The sequence below is a fragment of the Bos javanicus genome, chromosome 5 (genome assembly GCF_032452875.1).
Source record: "Bos javanicus breed banteng chromosome 5, ARS-OSU_banteng_1.0, whole genome shotgun sequence".
NCBI classification, from domain to species: domain Eukaryota; kingdom Metazoa; phylum Chordata; class Mammalia; order Artiodactyla; family Bovidae; genus Bos; species Bos javanicus.
In genome coordinates this window covers 1,794,760-1,812,007 of record NC_083872.1, presented here as the reverse complement: position 1 = coordinate 1,812,007, position 17,248 = coordinate 1,794,760, and the positions used below count along the sequence as shown (strand labels likewise).

The following is a 17,248-nucleotide window of genomic DNA, read 5'->3' as shown; positions in this document are numbered from 1 at the left end:
AAAGGAGAGCACCCCTGGGTGTTCTTTGGAAGGACTGATGCTAAAGCTGAAACTCCAGTACTTTGGCCACCTCCTGCAAATCGTTGACTCATTGGAAAAGACTCTGATGCTGGGAGGGATTGGGGGGAGGAGTAGAAGGGGACGGCAGAGGATGAGATGGCTGGATGGCATCACTGACTCGATGGACATGAGTTTGAGTGAACTCCGGGAGCTGGTGATGGAGAGGGAGGCCTGGTGTTCTGCAATTCATGGGGTCACAAAGAGTCGGTCACGACAGAGTGACTGAACTGACCTGAAGGATATCTATGGTCTTCCCTGGTTGCTCTGACGGTAAAGAATCTGCCTGCAATGCAGGAGGCTTAGGTTCAATCCCTGGGTTGTGAAGATACCCTGGAGAAGGGAATGGCTACCCACTCCAGTATTCTTGCCTGGAGAATTCCACGGACAGAGGAGCCTGGCAGGCTCCAGTCCATGGGGTCGCAAAGAGTCGGACACGACTGAGCGATTTTCACCTCAAGTGTATCTACAATCTTGAGTGTGTGAGCCTCAAATTATTGTGAGGAGAGACATAAATTTTTATAGCCCTTCATATTTCTGGTGTAGATTGTATAACCAGTATTTAAAACAGTGAAAATAAACTATAATGTATGTTTAGATATAATTTGAGCCATAAAATGAAATGATAATTCCTCTTCTAGGCTTTACATATCTTTATTTTGCTTACAGTTTGCTTCAATTTAAGGAGAGGGACTTCTATTAAAGTATTTCAGGGGTTCAATTTAAGGGAAGGATTTCCACGGAAATGTTTATGTACATATTTTAGAAATAATAGGCATGACAGTAATTTCCTTAGAAAAGTTTTAGAATCAACATACTCAGAATACATTTTTTTGTGTGTGAAAACAATACGCAGCTGTTTAATATATTATAAATTCCTTAATTTTATAGTTTTCAACGTCTAAATGCCAAAAGAATCCCATAATCTGACATAAAGAGGAACCATTTTCTATATTATACCAAAATTACAATTTACCCGTATTCTAAGATTGAGAAGTGAGATTAAAAAAAACCCCAGCATTATAAAGTCTACCTAGAAGAGATCAACAATGATCAGACTGTCTTTACTGTATATCTATGTATCTATATATATTTATACACACAATATTTTTTTAGTTTTTTGAAACACATGACCTGCCCTATTTTAATGATGTAGTTAACAGAGGGTTATAATGTAGAGGTCAGAGAATAGGATTTGGAGGCTGAAGACCAGTGTTCAACCTAGAACTTTCTTGATCACTGCATTTCTTCCCTTTGTGCCAGATACATTATAAATGTCTGAATAATTACATTAACAAAGATTTCTTCATCTATAAATTAGAGATAACACCGCCTACCACACAGAATATTTGTAAAGAACAAGAGAACTAATTGTTGCCATAGTGCATTGTTAACTTGAAGACTCTGATTTAAAACTTTTTTTTTTTTTTAATTTGTGATAGTAGGGCTTGTTGTTTAGTAAAAATATCAAATATCAAACTCCAATCTTGTCTTTGATATAATATTTCACTTAGTTATGTTTGCCTTTTAACAAGATATCATGAACAACAAATTTGTTCAGTGTTCATTTTAATGGGAGGAAAGTTTTACAATTCATTAAATAAACACTATGTAATTCACCTTAACACCCATGTTCTACAAAATCTCCTTTGGTAAGTCATTATAAGAAGAAATCCATTTATTTCAAAAGAAAACTATTATAAAAAGGTCTAAAGTTTACATGTTCTCATTAAATTCCAATTTAATGGCATTTACCAAAGCACTTCACACACACCTCTTTCATAGCATTTATCATATTGTATTATAAATAATATTTGTTTCTCTCAAAAGACTTTGAGCAACTTAAGGGCAGAAAAATCATGTCATATTCATCTTTATATCAAATTCCTAGCCTTTGGCTGGTTCTCTGTAAAGGTTAGTGCCTACCAGACACAGCATGAATGATGGACATAAAACAGGATATATGTGTACAGCAGAGGACAAAGAGCTACTATAATTTTGATGAGTTTCATGATATACGGGCTAAGTGATAAGTTTATCAACAAACTGAAAACAGGATTTTAAAAGATTCCTTTAATTTTTAAAGTAAAACTAAACTCCTTTGATTTTCTCTATGAATGAAAGTAGTTTTAAGGCAGACAGATACATGTTAACATAACTTGATGCAGACAGAGTTTGTAGCATGTTATCAGAACAGTGACATGAAAATGCCATGGGGAAAAAACAGCAAAAAATGTACTGAGTGGTAGTTTATTCAGTGCTCTCAAATAATAATGAAGTCAAGTTAATGTGCCAAAAGTTTGTTGTATTTTATAATGGTTCATTTTTGTGATTTAAAAAATGTTATATTAAGATATTAAGGTACTACTGTACATGGGAATCAGCCTGCATTGGTGTTTTGTTTTGTATTGGGGAGGGGTGGTGAACCACATGAGAGTTTATGTTTGGAAAACATAGTTTATGTTTAAATGATTATGTACCCAACTTATTTTGAAGTACAGAAATGGTAAGTATTGATGATTATGTTTGAAACCACATAAAGACAGTTGAAAACATGAAAGGACAATTCCAAGAAGTGAAATCCAGTATTAAAGATAACATGACTAACAAGGTTTACACTATACACAAAAGGATTTTCTTAAATATTTACTTTAAGTGCCTGATGTAAACTAAAAGAGATCTTTCCTACCACTGCTTTTGTTAACTCTAGTAGGCACTCCTAACACTCTAGTAGGAGTGCCTCTAGTAGAGTTAAAGGGTGTAAATAATCTAAAAAGACTGTTGCTAGGATTTAAGCAAATGTTATAAAAACTTTTTTATCAAGGAGCCATGACCTTATGGGAAAGATTTACAGTAATATGTGATTATATATATGGTACTTTCATATGTTGTTGTCAGAAACTCAAGTTAGGCCTGGTTAACCTGATTGTTCATTAATAAATTTTTATATGATTTGACCAAAGCTGTTTGAAGGGCTCTTACTAAACATTTATCTGGCAAAATAAGGCAAACCCTTTAATTGTTCAAGTGGAAACTATAAGAAGAGTTCTGATAAAATAATTCTGTTGTAAAATAATTAGCACCTGTATAGCTTTATCAGAGACACAAGAATTTTTATAGAGATCTACACTTCATTTCCCTTATGCAGTATGGTTACTCTACTTACTAAAAGAGATAAAAAGCAAACTGATATGTAAGATAAATTAATTCCATTTTAGGTTATAAGCTGTGGAGATACAATCTGGTAAGTACTTTTCCATAATTCGATTCTATTATGGGTTTATAGAAAAAAAAGAAAGCTTAAGAATTTTGGTATCAATACACGTGGTGATAGAGGGAGTATTTCTAACATGAAACTTTATAGCATGTTTGCCTATTAATGCATCAACTTTGAAACTGAAAATGTATTTTTATTTATGAGAAAAATGTGGTATATTTATCTTTGTGTTCAGTTAAAGTAAAAAGCTAGATCTCAATCTCTGTGTTATTTCATAGCATATTTTCTCAGAAGGTGACTATAACCAGCTACCAGTTTTTAGAAGCCTGAGGTACTTGGATAACTCAAAGGTACTTTACATTTGAAAATATTATTTTCAAAATATTTTACCAGATATTGCAAAAGCTAATTTTGTTATGATGGAGGCCATGATTAGCTTATTTTACAGATAAGAAGATATAGAAAGTTTAAATAAAATAATTTGCCCTGTATTTCAGGGGGTTTTTCCCTATAATTTTTCCCAATCACAGTGCCAATAACAATAATTCAATTAATAAAAAACTGAACAATTTTACAGTTATATGTCAGTTAATCCCTACTAGGCAAATTACTTAGAATGTAATATCCCAACTTTGGTACAGGAAAAAATTTTTTTATAATATAAATTAAAAACATTACTTGTAATAGACTGTTCTTTAAAGAGGTTAAAAAAACAAAAACACAAAACATTCTACAAATATTAAGTTTTCTAGCAAAAGTTTTAAGTATGTAATTCTCACAATAAGGCACTTCTATTCTCATTTAAATGTTTCATAGAAAGTTCTCCATTTTTTTGTAATCAAGTCTTCATAAATTATACAGTAATGTTGTTACTTCAAGTAAAACTTTATTAACTACTCAATTTTGGAATAATTTCTTTAATTGTCTTTACTTGTGAATAGAATGGAGTTTAAGTAACAAATCCTAAATGAACGTACTCTTGGTCTGTTTCAGATTTAGAGAACTATGATAATGTTTTACCCTGTTGATCTTGTTCAAGAATCTTGAAATCTTCCAAAGCAAGACTGTTTAAGGCTGCTGGTAAAATGTATTCTGATGTGCCCTTACGTAATACATTATTTGTTTCCAGATTCTTCACCAAGCACGCGGCTTTAATCCATCTTCGAGTTGCTCTGCGTTCTTTCTGTAGGCAAGTTTTCATTTTCCTTCTTAAGCTTGCTATCTCCTTTTCCAGTTTAATTATCCTTTTTTTTGCTTCCATAGGATTCCTGAAGGCATAACTGTGTTCAAGTAGTACTTGCTGACTACTAATGCTTGATTTTAAATTAGATGGTCCGGTTGGTGTACAACTGTTGTTTTTCTTCAAAAGATTCCTTGACTTGAGTTTCTGAGCCAAATAAAATCAGAGGGTTGAATATAAATTATGGAATATCACAAAAAAGCAAATTCTGTCCAATTTTGGATAACAGTACTTAAACTGCTCTTTTTGGAACCAGACAATGCCCTTCCCAGGTTTCTTTCAAATAACTGAATATGATTCTATAGATTTAAAATTTTTATTTGCAATATTCTCACCAAGACCAATATAGAATGCATTTAGACATTTGTGATACTGATTTGATCTCTTTTTAAATACTATTCTCTCAATTTGATTAATATTTCAGACCTGTGATCCTACTTAATAAAGACATACCTAAGAATCAAGCTCCTGAATAGGTTTACTTATTAATTATGCACAGTTATATCATACTATCAAGGATTTAAGATCTGGCTAGAAAACTTCTGTCCAGATAAGAAACCCGAGGACCCTTTTTTCCCTTTAATTTCTTTCATTCAGGTAGTCATCAAGTCCTTCCTATTAATTCTACCTAAATATCTCATCAGGATGTTTAGAATCTTCCCATCATTCTTAATGCTACTACCCACATCAGGCCCATATCATTCATGTCTAGCTTGAATATATTAAAAACTTTATTGATCTCTGGGCTCATTTTAATCCTCACTAATCTATTTCCCTGACCAGTAATGCTGAAGAGCTGAAGTTGAACGGTTCTATGAAGACCTACAAGACCTTTTAGAACTAACACTGCAAAAAGATGTCCTTTTCATTATAGGGGGCTGCAATGCAAAAGTAGGAAGTAAAGAAACACCTAGAGTAACAGGCAAATTTGGCCTTGGAGTACAGAATGAAGCAGTGCAAAGGCTAATAGTTTTGCCAAGAGAACACACTGGTCATAGCAAACACCCTCTTCCAACAACACAAGAGAAGACTCTACACATGGACATCACCAGATGGTCAACACCGACATCAGATCTATTATATTCTTTGCAGCCAAAGATGGTGAAGCTCTATACAGTCAGCAAAAACAAGACCAGGAGCTGACTGTGGCTCAGATCATGAACTCCTTATTGCCAAATTCAGACTTAAAGTGACGAAAGTACGGAAAACCACTAGACCATTCAGGTTATGACCTAAATCAAATCCCTTATGATTATACAGTGAAAGTGAGAAATAGATTTAAGGGACTAAATCTCATAGACAGAGTGCCTGATGAACTATGGATGGAGGTTCGTGACATTGTGCAGGAGGCAGGGATCAAGACCATCCCCAAGAAATGCAAAAAGCAAAATGGCTGTCTGAGGAGGCCTTACAAATAGCTGTGAAAAGAAGAGAAGCGAAGAGCTAAGGAGAAAAGGAAAGCTATACCCATTTGAATGAAGAGTTCCAAAGAATAGCAAGGAGAGATAAGAAAGCCTTCCTCAGCAATCAATGCAAAGAAATAGAGGGAAACAGTAGAACGGGAAAGACGAGAGAGCTCTCAAGAAAATGAGAGATACCAAGGGAACATTTCGTGCAAAGATGGGCTTGATAAAGGACAGAAATGGTATGGACCTAACAGAAGCAGAAGATATTAAGAAGAGGTGGCAAGAATACACAGAAGAACTGTACAAAAAAGAGCTTCACAACCAAGATAATCAGGAATATGGTGTGATCACTCACCTAGAGCCAGGCATCCTGGAATGTGAAGTCAAGTGGGCTTTAGGAAGCATCATTACAAACAAAGCTAGTGGAGGTGATGGAATTCCAGTTGAGCTATTTCAAATCCTAAAAGATGATGCTGTGAAAGTGCTGCACTCAGTATGTCAGCAAATTTGGAAAACTCAGCAGTGGCCACAGGACTGGAAAAGGTCAGTTTTCATTCCAATCCCAAAGAAAGGCAATGCCAAAGAATGCTCAAACTACCACACAATTGCATTCATGTCACACGCTAGTAAAGTAATGCTCAAAATTCTCCAAGCCAGGCTTCAGCAATACGTGATCCGTGAACTTCTAGATGTTTAAGCTGGTTTTAGAAAAGTTAGAGGAACCAGAAATCAAATTGCCAACATCTGCTGGATCATTGAAAAAGCAAGAGAGTTCCAGAAAAACATCTATTTCTGCTTTATTGACTACGCCAAAGCCTTTGACTGTGTGGATCACAACAAACTGTGGAAAATTCTTCAAGAGATGAGAATACCAGACCACCTGACCTGCCTCTTGAGAAACCTGTATGCAGGTCAGGAAGCAACAGTTAGAACTGGACATGGAACAACAGACAGGTTCCAAATAGGAAAAGGAGTTCGTCAAGGCTGTATATTGTCACCCTGCACATTTAACTTATATGCAGAGTACATCATGAAAAGGCCTGGGCTGGAAGAAGCACAAGTTGGAATCAAGATTACCAGGAGAAATATTAATAACCTCAGGTACGCAGATGACATCACCCTTATGGCACAAAGTAAAGAGGAACTAAAGAGCCTCTTAATGAAAGTGAAAGAGGAGAATGAAAAACTTGACTTAAAGCTCAATATTCAGAAAACTAAGATCACGGCATCCAGTCCCATCACTTCATGGGAAATAGATGGGGAAACCGTGCAAACAGTGGGTGACTTTATTTTTGGGGGCTCCAAAAGCACTGCAGATGGTGACTGCAGCCATGAAATTAAAAGACGCTTACTCCTTGGAAGGAACGTTATGACCAACCTAGACAGCATATTAAAAAGTAAAAACGTTACTTTGTCAACAAAGGTCCGTCTAGGCAAGGCTATGGTTTTTCCAGTAGTCATATATGGATGTGAGAGTTGGACTATAAAGAATGCTGAGCGTAGAAGAATTGATGCTTTTGAACTGTGGTGTTGGAGAAGACTCTTGAGAGTCCCTTGGACTGCAAGGAGATCCAACCAGTCCATCATAAGGGATATCAGTTCTGCGTGTTCATTGGAAGGACTGAGGTTGAAGCTGAAACTCCAGTACTTTGGCCACCTCATGAGAAGAGCTGACTCATTGAAAAGACCCTGATGCTGGGAAAGATTGGGGGCAGGAAGAGAAGGGGACGACAGAGGATGAGATGGCTGGATGGCATCACCGACTCGATGGACATGAGTTTGAGTGAACTCTGGGAGTTGGTGATGGACAGGGAGGCCTGGTGTGCTACGGTTCATGGGGTCACAAAGTGTCGGACACGACTAAACTGAACTGAATCTATTTTCTGCCACTAGCATAATTTTGTAACAGATTTGATGTTTTAATACTGGCTACATTCTTCTTTGCCTATTTTCTAAAGAACAAAAAAATCTTTACATGGCATACTATACCATTTAGGATCTCACCCCATTCTGCCATTCACCATCCTAATTTTTATTCCAAAAATATTAAAACACTTTTAGTTCCCACATTATGTCATCAATTTCATAACTTTGTGTCTTTCATTCATTCAACAAACATTTATTGAAACAACACAACAGTGAACAAGTAAGATAAATATGGTTCCTGTCCTCATGAAACCTAAAAACTGGCATTCTTTCTGCCTAAAACAACTGGCAGGAGCTCCATTTTCATCTTTATATTCCCAGCATCTAACTTGGATTTCGACATATGTAAAGCTTAGTAAATATCTGTTGAAAGAATAAATGATCAAAGTGTCAAAACCAAGGTATACTTCAAATTCAACAAACATCTGAGTGTGTACTATGTACCAGGCACTATTTGAGGTTGAGGATTCAGAAGTGAAATGCTTGCCATCCTGGAGCTTTTCTAATATCTGTGATGTTAACATTAATAATTAGTTTACCACAATCTCCTCTCTCTTCTCTCCCATTCAGATATTAACCATGTAGATTTACAAATTTACCCATCAAAAATAACTCAAGAAAAGCAGTTTTTTTTTTCCTCTTTCAGAGGAAAAGATATCTGTCCTTTTTTTCAAAGCTAAATTTTTTACATTTTTTTTGTTCATTCTACCCCTTAACATTTCAGTGACCCTGTCTTTCGCAGCTAGCTTTTCTCTTTTCTGATCAGATCTTCCTTGAGTAGATAAAACATTGTTTTAATCCATTCATACTATACCTTAAATTTCTCCTTCAAATAAATTTCTCCTTCAAATAAGATACAAATAAGTATCACTTGCTCATACTTATTTTCCACTCATCCCTCAACTCATTAGTTTTTATTCTGTTTGTACTACTGCAGCTGCCCTGTGCAAGGTCAAGAACTCTCTCCTAAGTTCCAAACTCCAAGCTCAAACCCAATCTAAATGCTGGAGTTCTACAAAGTTTTCTGTTACGCCTCCCTCTGACCTTATATTCTTTGGTCTGACTCTGGTATTCTTTGGGTGTGCTGCCATGAAAGCACTTATCACACATTATTTGTATGTCATCCTAAAACCAGGGCAGAATGATGCTAGAGGTTTCATTAAGATTTTTCAGTTTAACTAATGGGTCAGTTATTGATAAGAATTAACAATAATGTAGAATTCCGATATGATAAAACAGTTTGGATTGGGGAAAGAATAATAGAATCAGGAGATCTGAGCACTAATTCTAGCCTGCATCTTTACTGCAATTTTCCAACTTCCTTGAGCTACAGTATTATATTTGAATTTCAATATATTCTGAATCATTCCATTTTACAAACAAAAAAGGATGGATTCTAAAAATGGAGTTAAAGAAAAGCAGCATTACCTACCATGGACTTTATATGGGTACAAAAATCAAAAATGGTTGGAACAGCATCCATTTTAAGTCGTCTAGTTTGTCCTGTTAGGTCAAAACAGGAAGCTTCAAAGTGCTTTGAACAAAGAAAAGTATGTTTTCCTGGCACAAAATTTTTGCGCCTAACCAGGCGGACCCATTCTTTTCTTCTTTTAGGATCCAAAGGAAACCTTAAAAAAAAAAAAAAAAGAAAAAAAGGGCAACTCAAATTCCAACTATCACACACTTCTGGTTGCACTAAATAGTCAAAAGAAATTTTGAAAAATGACAATTTAAAATGTCTTCCATTTATATAACAAATTAAAAATTTCTAATATTCAAACACTGGAACAGAAACCAATTCATGTTCATTTTTATAAGTTCTTAAAACTTAATAAAAAACTAACTTAAGTAGATCAGTTTTTCAAGGTCTTAAAAAGAGACATTTTTTCCCAAACTAGTCCTTAACAAGGGAGAAAAAATAAGTAAAACAATTCAAATTTATGTGAAACCATTGTAAGCAGGAATCATTTCACAATGATTTGATCTGCTGTTGATATACATGGTCAAGACAACTCAGATAATCCACAGATTAAATTTTATCAAGACAGATTCTGGTATTCCTCCCTCTGTGTTCATTATGATACTTACCACATGCTTTGTAATTTTTCATTTTAAAAAATTTCCAGTGAAATGAAAGATGATCAGTTTCTTGAGGACACGGATCATTATATCTTTTTATCTATCTTTACCACTTAGGTATTGCCTTGCAAATAGTTGGGACTCAACAAAAATGTGCTTAGTTACTATAAATATAGAATATATAAATTAATACTATACTATACTACTTTCATGAAGTTAAACTGCATATATTTTTGAAAAATGAACTCTTAAGCTATGTAGTACAGTTGAAAGCACAATTACTACAAGAAGTAAAACACTAATGACAAGCCAGTTGGAATGTTTTTCCTATTTATTTCAAACATAAAATACAGTGATATCACCCAGTGTACAGCTGTTAAGGAAGAGAAAAATATAAGGGACTTCTAAAAATTCTGAAGGCAGCTGTGCTGTGAAGTGAACGTTGCTTGGTTGTGTCCCACTCTTTGTGACCCCATCGACTACAGAGTCCACGGAATTCTCCAGGCCAGAATACTGGAGTGGGTAGCTGTTCCCTTCTCCAGTGGATCTTCCCAACCCAGGGGTTCTGAACCCAGGTCTCCTGCACTGCAGGTGGATTCTTTACCAGCTGAGCCACCAGGGAAGCCCAAAAATACTGGCGTGGGTGGCCTATCCCTTCTCCAACACATCTTCCCAATCCAGGAATTGAACCAGGGTCTCCTGCATAGCAGCAGATTCCTTACCAGCTGAGCTATCAGGGAAGCCCCTGTGTTGACGGACTTGGAAATAGAAGAATCAACATTCACACGCAATAAGTTTGAACTGAACTCTTTAGTTTGACTACCTTATCCTTTAAGTATTAATTATGAACTCACTAGTGCCTAAAAAGAACCATTAAATTTATGTTAGAAGATCCTGTGGCTCCAAAGCCCCCAGCTGAAGATTCACTAGAACAGCTTTGGCTATATTAGATATACTAGGGTTGCTCAAATTACCAGCAGGGAGGGGCACAGTGATGAAAGCCCAGGTTTACCTATACACCCTGCCATCTCATGTCCCCATTCCCCACAACCTCAAATACACCCTGATCTGAAGGCAGCATTTGTATGTCACTCTACAGTTCCTGTATTGTCGTAAGGTACTTTTATTCTATTTCATTAGACACTTCTGATGGAGAAGTAATCTACTCTGTTAGCTCTCACTTCTTAACAATAATGTATTCTCACTTCAAAGCTCTGTTCCAATATTTAATGATTTGAAAATCCTCCTGAGGACTGAGCTAAAAATTAAGCTATTAATTCATTAGCACACTTCTTGCTGGGACCTCAATAAAGGCTCAGAATAAAAAAGTACTATCAGTACTATCGGAGAAGGCAATGGCACCCCACTCCAGTACTCTTGCCTGGAAAATCCCGTGGACGGAGGAGCCTGGTAGGCTGCAGTCCATGGGGTCGCTAGGAGTCAGACACAACTGAGCGACTTCACTTTGACTTTTCACTTTCATGCATCGGAGAAGGAAATGGCAACCCACTCCAGTGTTCTTGCCTGGAGAATCCCAGGGATGGGGGAGCCTGGTGGGCTGCCGTCTGTGGGGTCGCACAGAGTCGGACATGACTAAAGCGACTTAGCAGCAGCATCAGTACTATTTTTTTTTTTTTTTTATAGTAAGGGTGTTTACTGTCACTTTTTTATCACCAGTAATATTAAATACTTTACATCTTCATTCTTTTTTTTTTTTATTCCTTTATTTCTCATGTGTTCCCCATCCTGAACCCTCCTCCCTCTAGTACTATTGTATTAGTATTTGTATAAGACTCTTCAGATATATGAAGACTGTCAGATATTATTTTTCATACCCACCTTTAGCTCTTTTTTAAATAATGAAATCAATGCCTCCAACTGGACCTTAACTTCATCAAATTCTACTTCGTTTAATACTCAGTTTAATAGTACTGAGTACTATTAAATAATAGTACTTACATAATAGTATTAAATAATACTCATTTTCCTAACAAGTTTTCATGATCAGAAGACTTGGTTAGATGTTCCTGTATCATATAGTACAAATATAACTGAATTCCAATTGTTTACTATCTCCACCACTAGATCACAGGTTTCTCCTGGTTAGAAGCTGTTTATTTCACTACTTTATCCTGTTAAGTAAGCATTCAATAAACTTTTCTGAGTGAATCAATGAATACACAAGCTAGTGGAGTTAGTTTGGCATTACTAAATAATCTTCAGATTATCTGTGTTGAAATAAAATAAGAATAATCAACAATTTTATATTTTAGTTTGGATAATGTTTTATAAAGATTAACCCGAATTATGTTTTTCACATGTTGTTTGGATTTTTTCCCAGCAAACCCAAAGGGTGAGTGAAACAGCCTGTAAGCTGAGTTTAAGTAATAATAAATCCTGTAAATATTAGTTTTAAATAAGTGAAGTAGTGTTAATAGATGGATATATTCTTTTCTACACAAAAATAGAAGCAGGCTTTCAGAAGCATTAGATGTTTTGGAAAATCACTCAGTATTTTAAACAGTGCTACTTTGCTAGGGTCTTTAATAAATAACTGAATGTCTCTAACATTCCAAGCACTGTCCTAGGCACTGAAGACATGGTGCTAAATAAAACTGACCTACCTTTATGATATCCCCCTTTTTTGAGGGTATACTGTAATGAGGAAGGTACAGAATCAAACAGCTTGAGGTAGCAGAAAAGAGTGGCCAAGAACAGTTTCTCTGGAATCAAACCAGGTATCAATCCTGGATCCTTCATATAATAGCTGGGTGACTTTAAGGATGTTGTTTAACCTTTTTAGGCCTCAGTTTTATCACCCATAAAGTTGAGTAATAATGAACCTAGTGGGGTTCTAGGAATTAAATGAGACAATGTGAGTAAATGCTTAGCTCAGTGCGTGTGTGTGTGTTAGTTGCTCAGTCCTACCCGACTCTGTGACCTCATGGACTACAGCTTTCCAGGCTCCTCTGTCCATGGGATTCTCCAGGCAAGAATACGGGAGTGGGTTGCCATTCCCTTCTCCAGGGAATCTTCCTAACCAAGGGATCGAACCCAAGCTTCTTGCACTGCGGGCAGTCTCTTTACCATCTGGGCCACCAGAGAAGCCCAGCCCAGTGTATAGTACATGGTAAATATTAAATAAATAGTTTTTATTATTGGGTTGGCCCAAAAAGTTCATTTGGGCTTTTCCATAGCGTCTTATGGAAAAACCTGAATGAACTTTTTGGCCAACCCAATATTACAAATGTAATTACAAGCGTAATTATATGAACTTAGAAAAGGGTAAGTACAGGATTGCATGGAACCATAATAGGAAGAGCTAATTTCATCAAGAAGCCTTAAGAGAGTATGGGAATTAGCTAGGGAAATGGTAGTAGTGAAGAAAAGAGTATCTTGGCTACAGGGAAGTGTTATGACATGAAATGATGATGGAGGGCCTGCTAAGATAAAGAGTGATTTTGAATTTTATCCAAAATGGTATTGGTAAGTCATCAAGAACCTAATTTAGAGGTGACTGTTAACAGAAAATGTTTTAACTGGTTGTTAAACACAGCCATGATTAAAAATTATGTAAGTCTGCATTTAAATAGATTAAAAACAAAGGTAATACATATTAAAAACCCAGCACCTAGTTATTTTACTATTATCTACACTCTTAGGTTACTTATATGTATGAAACCTGTATGAAATAAATGATACAGAATAGGGTAATATTGTACATTTCTTCCCAACTCCACTATCAGTGATGTCATGTTGGTAGCTTAAAACCAGTTATGGTTGGGAGTATTTATATCCTGCAAATTGGACAAACACTACAAATCAGGGCTTTTGCCCTTCCCCGGAGATCCTGTTGTTAAACATTTAGCAACACACCATTTACTATAAAAGAGCAGTTAGAAGGACATGAATGGAAGCAGTGAACCACTTAAGAAGTTGTTTTAATACTCAATTGAGAGGGAATGGTAAGAAGTCAAGGGAGGATAACCTCTCAGCTTCTGGGTGGCTGGTGTTTCCTTTTATGAGAAAGGGAATATGGGAAATGTAGTTTTTGGGGAAGGACAAGTTCAAGAGTACAGTTTTAGTGTGCTGAATGTGAGGAACTGAAGAGATGGGGGAAATAATTGAGACACTTCATCTAAAGGTCTAAAACCCATTGGAGATTTGGACTGGAAGTACAAATTTAGGAGGCATTTAGGAGGCATCAACAAGTAAATATTAACCAAGACCATAGGAACAGCTGCAATCCTTTTGATGAGAATGGGCTAGGCGATAGAGTGGTAGAGGAGACTGAAGTTAGGCCAAGGAAGTAAGATGAAAATCACAAAATTAGTGTCAAATAATTCAAAGTAGAGAGTATTTCAGGGAGGAAATGATCACATGCCATGAAAAAAGATGTAGGAGTGACAATTCATGTTAGCAAGAACAGTTTCCAAAGATTACTGGGGAGACTCAGTCTGGAATGGGCTGAGGAAGAGAGAAGAAAAATGGGGACAATAAGTTTAGGCAATGTAAGTTGTATAGGGGGATAGAGTCTACCAATGGCCTAGGAAAGGAGTGAATTAAATGTTAATTATGAAATAGGAATTAATTTCATTATGAATAATGCTATTTTAAGGCCTAAACTTCTGAGGTGACACATGAATATGTTAATTTCATAGCAAGCAAATGGTCAAACGTGGAAAGGAGGTGTGTTAGTGTACCATGACACATCTCCTAAACATTCCTTGCTGGTGCCGTGACTCCACCCTCTTCCTCATTTTCCAAATCAAATTACCATATACAATAATTTCTCCTCAAACATTTCTCAAATCTGTCCACTTCTTCCCATCCCTACTCTCAGTACTACTCTAGTCTAGGCCACTGAGTCTCCCTTATTTTATTACAGGGTCCTAACTTTTTTCTCTATCAATCTAGGGCTGATTGTGTCAGCATCAGAAGTACATTGTTTAGTTCCACTGAGCTGCATCAGGATTTCCCTGTGAAATAGTAGGTATGCTAACATTCTGTAATAAGCTCCTTTCTCGTCAAATTCATCTCATGATGATGCTGAACCAGCACTTTAGGTAGCACTGTAATTTGCTACACTGCAGCCTGAGGGCTTTTTAATATGGAAATCTAATCACTCCATTCTTTGTAAGCCTTCCATAGCTACTCAAGAACTCACTGGATAAAACAGAAAATCCTTAAAAGTATTGTACAGGACCAGATATATGTCATCTTTTGCTCTCATTTGAAATTTCACATCCTTTGAGAAGTGTTATTTGACTTTCCAAAGCTAAATTAGGACTCCCTGAAAGTCTCTTCTGTGGCATTTAACCATAATTATTTATGTCTGTCTTTCTTATTCCAAGTCCAGGAAGGTTAAGAATTTTCTGGATCCTTAGCACCGTGTCAGGTGCTAAGAGCTTGGCACATATTCAGTTCAGTTCAGTCACTTAGTTGTGTCCGACTCTTCGCAGCCCCATGATGCCACCATGGACTGCAGCATGCTGGGCTTCCCTGTGCATGACCAACTCCCCAAGCTTGCTCAAACTCATATCCATGAGTTGGTAACGCCATCCAACCATCTCATTCTCTGTCCTCCCCTTCTTCTCCTGCCTTCAGTCTTTCCCAGCATCAGGGTGCTTCGCATCAGGTGACCAAAGTATTGGAGCTTCATCTTCAGGGTTAGTCCTTCCAATGAATATTCAGAACTGATTTCCTTTAGAATTGATTGGTTTGATCTTGCAGTCCAAGGAACTCTCAAGTCTTCTCCAACGCACTGATGCTCCAACAGTTCAAAAGCATCAATTCTTCAGTGCTCAGTTTTCTTTATAGTCCCACTCTCACATCCATACATGACTACTGAAAAAACCATAGCTTTGACTACAGGGACTTTCGTTGGCAAAGTAATATCTTTGCTTTTTAATACATTAGATACATCAATGAATAAAGCACTACATTTTCATGACATACATGAAAAACATAAACACCACAAGGATTTTGTTTTTTAAGTGGTAACTTTTAATAGGGGGTACATTTAGTCATAATGAGGTGGGAAGAAAGGTCAAGGATATCATTTTCTGAATTCTAAGATCTTATTAAGTTGCAAAGTATATAAATGCAGAACTCTTTGTACTTAACTTTTTGAATGCTTCTTTTCTTCAAGCATATGGCACGCACTTGCAGAGAAGGCAAATGTTCACCGAGTCATTATTTCATGTAGTATTCAACGTGCTTTCCAGTGTTCTGATTTGACAGAATTAAAGAATTTTGACTGCTTTTCAGCAAACGAACGAAGAACGTAACCTGGGTTCTTTGTATACTACTCTGTTCTAGTAAGAATAGAAATCTTATCTTTTCCATTTTCATTCACATAGCTTAATTCTACTGCTATTAATGACAATTTCTCCGCAGTTACCGTATGTGACTATCAGAAATCTTAAACGCTTCCCATGTCAATATAGCTAGTGAGAACTGACTAGTTATAACGGGAACGTAGTCCGCTTTTTAGGTGATTGCTGACTTGAAAAGGAAGATCTCGCTTCCTCTTATGGCGTCATTAACATCAAGACGTGGTCGAATACATAAGAAATAAAAAAGCAGAAAATTAAGATATCCTCCTGTCGCTTTCTAGAGAAGGACTAATCACTGTACAGAACTTGAGTAAACCTTCCCCGAAGGGAGAGAAAAACTGGACAGATTTGAGAAACACAAAAGCCAAAAATGATGCGTCCCTGCTACTTAATAGCTAAGTTAGAACTAGTAGAATCCTCTTGTTCTTCTCACACAAGTGATACCCAGTGTAGGAACTCCCGTTTCCGTCAGCCCCACTCCCTGCCCAGGTTACCTGTGGAAGCTGATGTTAATGTGCTTGTTGTAGGTAGTAGCACAGCCCGCCGCGGCGCAATTGGTCGGCATTTCCCTTTACACCTCATTCGGCGCTGTCTTAAGCCTGATTTGAGGCACGGGATGCTACGCTTCCTTCGGGCGGACCCTAGGCAAAAGAAGCTGGGGAAGGGCCCACCGAGCTGAGTTGCCAGAGATGGCTGGGAAGAAGGGGTATGTGTGTGTATGCGTGTGCGTGTGTGTGTGTAGCTGGTGGGGAGCGGGAGGGGTCAACCTGCCCTTTCTCTTTATTAATATGGCGGACTTGAGCCGGCAAAGCCGACGGTCCTGGAGCTCCAGTCGCTCCCGTTTGCCTTCACCAACATGGCGGACGCAACCCGCCCTCTCCCCGGCTCCCGAAAGGGAGTGGGACTATATAGCGTCTGTTTAGCTGCAGGCCACCGAGCAATTAGACGAGGTGTGCCCCCCTATCACTATGAAACTCTCTCGAGG

General features: G+C 37.1%; 1 protein-coding gene across 1 annotated transcript; it reads right to left on the bottom strand.

Annotated features, from left to right (window-relative positions):
- Nucleotides 1-682: 682 nt before the first annotated feature.
- On the bottom strand, nt 683-16,844 carry THAP2 (THAP domain containing 2). The gene is made up of 3 exons (XM_061415519.1): nt 16,758-16,844; nt 9,279-9,474; nt 683-4,661 (listed from the first exon to the last, which is right to left on the bottom strand). Exons 1-3 carry the CDS (start codon nt 16,826-16,828, stop codon nt 4,278-4,280), a joined length of 651 nt encoding a protein of 216 aa, XP_061271503.1. The 5' UTR covers nt 16,829-16,844; the 3' UTR covers nt 683-4,277.
- Between the last annotated feature and the right edge of the window lie 404 nt (nt 16,845-17,248).

What these genes read in the sequence shown, in the direction of transcription:
- THAP2 (XM_061415519.1), bottom strand. Translation starts at nt 16,828, where the DNA reads ATGCCGACCAATTGCGCCGCGGCGGGCTGTGCTACTACCTACAACAAG. An exon ending in ATTAACATCAGCTTCCACAG is followed by an intron (nt 9,475 to 16,757) that starts GTAACCTGGGCA and finishes TTTTTTTTTAAG; the next exon opens with GTTTCCTTTGGATCCTAAAA. An exon ending in GTACCCATATAAAGTCCATG is followed by an intron (nt 4,662 to 9,278) that starts GTAGGTAATGCT and finishes TATTTGGCTCAG; the next exon opens with AAACTCAAGTCAAGGAATCT.